Genomic DNA, 7,185 nt, shown 5'->3' on the forward strand with positions numbered 1-7,185 from the left:
GTATGGAAGAAAGGCACAAAAAAAATGTAAAGACTATATAGGTTTTAATGACAGAGAAATCAGGTCCTGTGCATAATGCAACTTTGATACACCAAATTAAATGACGGTTCCATTCACAAATTATTCACCATAGTTGAGTTGTAAAGGTCTCCCTTATGTACTGTACTCCTTTTATACTAAAGTCATCATCTGCTACGTGTAAAGTGCATTTAGGTATGATCACTCTGATCATGTGTGTTTTTCCCCCATTTCAGCTGTTATGTTGAGCTTTATTTGACGTTTTTCTCAATTATGCAAACAAAATACATGTAGACTGCACTAAAACATAAACAATTGTTTCAGTAAATGTGCGCTTTCCACTAAAATATTGGACTTTTCCATTTTGGTGAATTGCACTCCTTCCTTTTGTACACAACATCAGAAATATTTTAAATCATATTCTTATATAAAAGTTTGTTTGAATTTTAACTTGAATAAATACCACATTGGTGATGTCCAACCTGTAACAAAATGTTTTTGGGTTCCAAGACCCTTTAAGGTTCAGATTATTTGCATTAAACTGTTGGCAAGTGGCATTACTGCTACCACAGCATTCTGTATTTCACTGTGTTGAATACTGGAACTCCCATGAAAAGACGATTCAAGTCTTTAAAACTATGCTTGGTCTACTATACACATTTAAATAACAATGGCGATAATAACAACACATAAGCAAACTCCAGTAGACAGAAAACAACAGGTAGCTGAAAACAGCTATCCTTGGCAAATAAACATAAAAAGCAGAGACTGGAATGATTAGTCACAGTTATATACAAACAGCTGTTCCCTGAATACAAAGTCATTTGTAAATGAAATGTAAACGCCTAGTTGCGTTCCATTCAAAGTCAGATGTGGAATATTCAGACTTCATATCTCCGATGACATACGGAAACAGTTTAGCATGTGTTCGACTGTCAACAGGGAGTTATCCTAGCAACCAAATTGTGGAGGATAAATGATGTAATGTAATGCTAGCATTTGTTCAATCATTGTTTTATTTGTTTAAAGGATAGTTCACCCAAAAATTTAAATTCTCTCCACATTTACTCACCTAAATGCCATTCCAGATGTGTATGACTTTCTTCTGCTGAACACAAAGGTTTTTAGAAGAATATCTCTGCTCTGTAGGTCCATAAAATGCAAGTGAATGGTGGCCAAAACTTTGAAGGTGAAAAAAGCACATAAAGGCAACATTAAAGTAATCCATACGACTCCAGTGGTTAAATCCATATATTCAGAAGCGATATGATAGGTGTGTGTGAGAAACATCAATATTTAAGTAAATTTTTACTATAAATCTCCCCTTTTACTTTCACTTCCACATTTTTTGTGCATATTGCCACCTACTGGGCAGGGAGGAGAATTTATATTTAAAAGGACTCAAATATTGATTTATTTCTCACCCACATCATATTGCTTCTGAAGATATGGACTTAACCACTGGAGTCGTATGGATTACTTTTAAGCTGCCTTTATGTACTTTTTTGACCTTCAAAGTTCTGGCCACCATTCACTTGCATTGTATGGACAAACAGAGCTGAGATATTCTTCTAAACAATTTGTTTGTGTTCAGCAGAAGAAAATGATACACATCTGGGATGGCATGAGGGTATGTAAATGATGAGAGAATTTTCATTTTTGGGTGAACTATCCCTTTAAAAATGAATGTTTACGTAATGTAATGTACATGCATTTCTGCAAAAACGAAGCTAAGGATTTCCGCATGAGTTTTGAAGTTGGAAGTCCGAGTGGTGTTCAAGTGGTTCCATTGCACTTTTTGCACGTAGGAAGTTGGAAATTCTGACTTTCTGAGTTGAACGGAATGCAGCATTATTGCACAGTTAGTACCAGTTAGGCACACAGATGGCAATAAGTAATAGTCATTGTGACTAAAGCCCCAAGCAGACACTTGCTCAGGATAACAAGAGAAAAAACATTCTCTCAACAGTATTTGTATAACAGTTAACTAAATAAATACTCTACATCTTTTCCGAAGATAATGTATAAATCGTGACTTGGGCCAATAAGCCCAGACATTAAGTACAAATGCTTCAGTAACCATTATGTTTGGCATGATATCAGGTATTCATTGCAAAGCTAATGCATTGGAAGAAGCAAAGACACAAAACGCATGCCGTTTAACTGTTTTTTTAGTTTGTTGGCACAAAACAGTCATGTGACAAAAGTCAGATTAAATCTCTGAAGCAATCAGCTGAAGTTGGTCTTGCGAAGGTGCCTGTTTGGAATTTCAATAGCGCTAACCTGCAGAGGCCAAGAGCCACCCATGATGCCTGCCTGAATGGCTACCCCAATCACTACAGCCAGGTCAGGGTCCACGGAGGTGTTTGGTTCCTTCCCAAAGTAATGACTGATGAGCTGTCTAATGCGGGGGATCCTTGTAGACCCTCCGACCAGAACAATCTCATCCACCTCCCCTTTCTCTAAATGGCCCTCAATGAGAACGGTCTCAATGGGTGCCAGGATCTTCTGAAAGAGATCTGCATTAAGATCCTCAAAAAGTTCACGCGTCAGCTTCTCCTGGAACAGAACTTTTTCCTCTTGCTCTCCATTGACTCCTGTTATCTGCAAGTGAAGAGGAACTTTGAGAAGAACATGGGCCTCCTGAGTGAGGTTGATCTTGATGGCCTCCACAGCCTGTCGGAGAAGGTGGATGTCTTCTTTAAGTGTGGGGGGAAAACCATACTGCTGCCGTACTCGCTCGATGGTGTACTGCAACAAACGCTGGGTGAAGTCCTGCCCTCCAAGCTTGTTATTACCTAGGGAGATTAAGATGCTGTGGTCACCATGTGCTACTAAACACCTTAACCTTGTGCGACCCCTCATACACATACATGGACATTGTAATTTGGCTTCGCTATACGCAACGCATAATTTAAATTCATTTAAACAGACTGATCTCAGTTCAAGAGACTCCGTGCTGTCAGTAAAGGGTTAAACTTTCGACGTACGGAGTCATGTGACCAAACAACGCAGCAGATTTAGTCTTAGGGAGAAAGCCAACAAAACTACATCTGGTAGGAAACCTAATTAAGTTTTTACATTGAAACCTGTTTGAATCAAACGATTAGAGTCTTTGAGAGGCTTTTATGGAGTTAGGATGAACATAAGGTGCATTTCGAACTGTTCTGAGACCAGTGCAGACAGACAGCACACTGGAGGTTAAGTCATTCACTAAATAGGGAGCAACAGATCATCCTATAACTTTCCTATGCAGCTCAGTGCATTCATTCCTAAAATCAGACCAAACGTTTCAGACTGCAGATGATGTTTGGACCACTCAGCATGTTTGGCAGACATGGGACAATGGTAATCAGTACATAGATTCAGAATTTATAATTAATTTTTTTATTTTAACATGGTTGGCAGTGATTGGATGTCTATAACGTCTCAAAAACATGAATAACTAACACTCCTGGAAACATAAACAATTTGATCAAATAAAATCTGACTTTCTATAGCTTGGTATTATTTACAATTTCACAACTTAGTCCAGCTGAGTGGATGTTGCCATCAATTTTTAGAAAAACTATTTTCTCTAGAAAATGTGTTATGTTTAATATATGTTTATTAAGTGCTACTAGTTACAAATCAAAAATGGAGATGGAAAATGCACACAGCAGTCATGCTCGGGTCTCAAGAGGTTAAAGGAATATTCCGGGTTCAGTACAAATTAAGCTCAATCGACAGCATTTGTGGCAAAATCACCTTTTCTTTAAAAGAAAATAAAGAAGCAAAAATCAAGGTTACAGTGAGGCACTTACAATGGAAGTGAATGGGGCCAATTTTTGAAGAGTTTAAAGGCAGAAATGTGAAGCTTATAATTTTATAAAAGCACTTTAATACTTCTGTAAAAACTTGTATTTGGGTATTGCTTGTGTATTTTATTTTTATTATAGTGCCTTTAAAAGGTAGCTTCTCAAGGCACTTTACATAGGAAAAGAACAAGAATATAAAAATAAAAGCATAAAAACACAGACTAAATAAACATGCATTTCAAAACAAGAGTTACTAATAAAACAGAATGGAAATTAAATTACATTTAAATAACTGAGTAAAAGCTGTCCTGAAGCAACGTGTTTTAAGACTAGATATAAATGCACCAAAAGTCTGTGCTTCTCTTATATCAGCTGATAGCAAGTTCTAAAATTTTGGAGCATAACATGAAAAAGCCCTGTCCCCCATAGATCGTAAATGAGTCTGAAGAACAGTTAATAGACCATTTTACAGTGTTACGTCATTATGGCAAGGAAGTGGTAAAATTGCATATAACTTTACACTGAAAAGGTTAGCAAATTATTTTATCACACTATAATCATGTTAACACGCATATAAATCTTGTGGCTATACTTTTGAAATAGTGAGTATTTTAACATTTACGGATTGGCCCCATTCACTTCCATTGTAAGTGCCTCACTGGAACCCCGGATTTAGCTTTTTTAAAGAAAAAGGAGGGACACATCAAAATTATTTTTGTGCTAATCAACATTATGTCACAAATGCTGTCAATTGAGCTTAGCTTGTATTGAACCCAGAATATTGCTTAAAAATGAGGTGTGGAATTTCTGTAATTTCCTTAATAACAAGTTTCTGCTCTTGACTTGTTTAGGACACAGCCCTAGTGTGTACTCACCTGCCATAGCTCTGGTGAGGAACATGCCACCCTGCTTATTGAGAAGTGACACATCTAGTGTTCCTCCCCCCAGATCCACCACCAGCACATTAAACACTTCAGCCTTATGCAGGCCATATGCCATCGCTGCTGCCGTGGGCTCGTTGATCACCCGCAGGACATCCAGCCCTGGTAGAGGAAGAGATGCACAATGACTAATCAATTACTTTTACAGCTGTTGGAAGCATTAGGTGTAATGCATTATGTAAACAGTGTCCAAAACATAGTTAAGTTAAAGTCCCAAAAGCTTAAAATCACATTCTAACAACACAAGACTTGCAGTTAGTGTCTATCTGGCAATGAATGGAGTAACTAACTGATAGTAAACTGACCTGCTAGGTTAGCTGCTCTTATGGTGTAGTTTCTTTGCCTCTCATCAAACTCTGCCGGCACAGATATAACTGCTTTTTCAATGGGAACTCCAAATTGTTTCTCTGCCATCTTTCTCATTTTCAACAGGAGTCGGGAACCAATGAATTCAGGAGTAACAGTGAAAGTGCTGTTTGTGGAGACTAAAAATTCTGCACTCTCATTGTTGAAAATTACCTGTAAAACAGTGCAGAAAGATATTGTATTGCTAAACATCGATGAAAGATCTGCTGCAACTGAGGGTATTGAGAGGACATAAAAACACGTGTACCTTAAATGGGTATCGTGCACTCTCTCGCTCTAAAGTTTCACGGTCAAAAATCTTCCCTATAAATCTCTTGGCATCATAGATTGTGTTTTGAGGATTGATGTCTGATAATTCTTGGCCTTCATGTCCAGCGTACACACCAGTGGAGGTGAATGACACCACACTAGGTATGCTTTTGCGTCCTTTCTCATCTCCAATAACTTCAATTTCCCCTGTGCCAGGCTGAAACACTCCCACGGAGCAGAACGTGGTACCAAGATCCAACCCAATGACCCTGGGTTTTGGAGGGGGCAAGTACTGCTGTCCCAGATACCCTGCCAAAAATAAAGCCAGGATGACAGAACCTGTGGGGATACAAAATAAAATATGACAGATAGAAGAACAGTGAAATTAGGCTTGCAGACCATTTTCAAGTATGTGTCTGATCTACAGAAAGTAGCAGTGTAGCACTGTAGCAGTGTTCAAAGTCCCTTTACAAAAAATACTGTAACAGTAGCATGGTAGAGAGATGGTATTAAATGATAATACAGTGGTACTTTGGTATATACCATGGTACTGAATGATTACCTTATTCTTATAACACTGTATTTGCATGGTACCTCAAAGAACACCATGGTATTACCATGGTATATGTCTAAAAGACATGGTGATGCCATTCTACTTTTTGGTATTGTTTTGTTAGTGCTGCCTACCTAGCAGTTCTGTGCATCTGAAGAGCCAAAAGTCAAAGTTGAGACATGCTCAAACTGCTGACTAGGTAGGCAGCTCACTAGTTTTTGGTACATCGACACTGTAACATCTAGAGTATAACGGACATCAGCTCATCATCCATACGTTAATCGGCGCTTTGTACATAAAGCAGATCTTGGAGGCTAACAGCTGTCTCAAGCTGAACATCGTAACAACTATCAACAACTGGTTTGGTTCAAATTCATTTAGTTATCCACGCATAGTCAGTTATTGGGGACTTTCATGCCGGCTGCGTCAGTTCTATTTCTAGCTAGTTAAGAGCTACCGGGAAATAGTTATTTTTTAAAATGTAACATGTAGCTTTCCCGGTTTTTTAATTTGGTTCAGCACTTACCTATTATGGACATTTCTCCAGCCATGTCTCCAACCCGATATGTTACTGATAGCTTTAACAAGAGATACTCATTTAGTATCTGTGCCGACTGTACCAAGCCAGCAGTGTCATATGTGCGCACATATACACGTCAACATTATACGAACTGTTGTGTGTAGGGGATTGTAGTTCTTTTCAACAGTAACGTATATGTAGATTAACTGGAACCTAAACTTCAATTAACTACATCTCCCAGAATGCACGGTAGAAGTCAAGCGTCTTAGGGGACTTTTGCGTGTTTCCTGTTTTATTTTTCCCTTTTATTTAAATGACGAACAAGCATTAACGAACCTCAAATCGAAGCAGCAGACTCTGCATGATGCAAATAGACAAACCAACCACCAAACCATTAAAAATAGCACTTCAAATAAATCAATTATATAAAATATGAAAAACACATAGCAACAATGTTATATATTTTATATTTTAATAAATATTTAATCTCAAATTAAATTATTAAAAATAAAATCTTTCAAATTCAATTTTAAAATATTTGACATATTTACAAAACAAATTGGACTCTTAACGTGGTTTTAATCCTTGGCATACTTTCATTTCTGAAATATGATGTTTTTAATATATATATATATATATATATATATATATATATATATATATATATATATATATATATATATATATATATATATATTCTAGTTCTGCTTTTTCCACAATTTTCACTATCAGAAAGCTTTT

At 37.2% G+C, this 7,185-nt stretch overlaps 1 protein-coding gene across 1 annotated transcript; it reads right to left on the minus strand.

Annotated features, from left to right (window-relative positions):
• Positions 1-27: 27 nt before the first annotated feature.
• On the minus strand, positions 28-6,588 carry hspa13 (heat shock protein 70 family, member 13). The gene is made up of 5 exons (XM_051664860.1): positions 6,451-6,588; positions 5,370-5,710; positions 5,062-5,275; positions 4,691-4,858; positions 28-2,816 (listed from the first exon to the last, which is right to left on the minus strand). Exons 1-5 carry the CDS (start codon positions 6,473-6,475, stop codon positions 2,248-2,250), a joined length of 1,317 nt encoding a protein of 438 aa, XP_051520820.1. The 5' UTR covers positions 6,476-6,588; the 3' UTR covers positions 28-2,247.
• Between the last annotated feature and the right edge of the window lie 597 nt (positions 6,589-7,185).

Source organism: Myxocyprinus asiaticus, chromosome 31, assembly GCF_019703515.2.
Source record: "Myxocyprinus asiaticus isolate MX2 ecotype Aquarium Trade chromosome 31, UBuf_Myxa_2, whole genome shotgun sequence".
Lineage (NCBI taxonomy): Eukaryota > Metazoa > Chordata > Actinopteri > Cypriniformes > Catostomidae > Myxocyprinus > Myxocyprinus asiaticus.

What these genes read in the sequence shown, in the direction of transcription:
- hspa13 (XM_051664860.1), bottom strand. Translation starts at nt 6,475, where the DNA reads ATGGCTGGAGAAATGTCCATAATAG. An exon ending in TGGAGAAATGTCCATAATAG is followed by an intron (nt 5,711 to 6,450) that starts GTAAGTGCTGAA and finishes GTATCCCCACAG; the next exon opens with GTTCTGTCATCCTGGCTTTA. An exon ending in GTGCACGATACCCATTTAAG is followed by an intron (nt 5,276 to 5,369) that starts GTACACGTGTTT and finishes ACTGTTTTACAG; the next exon opens with GTAATTTTCAACAATGAGAG.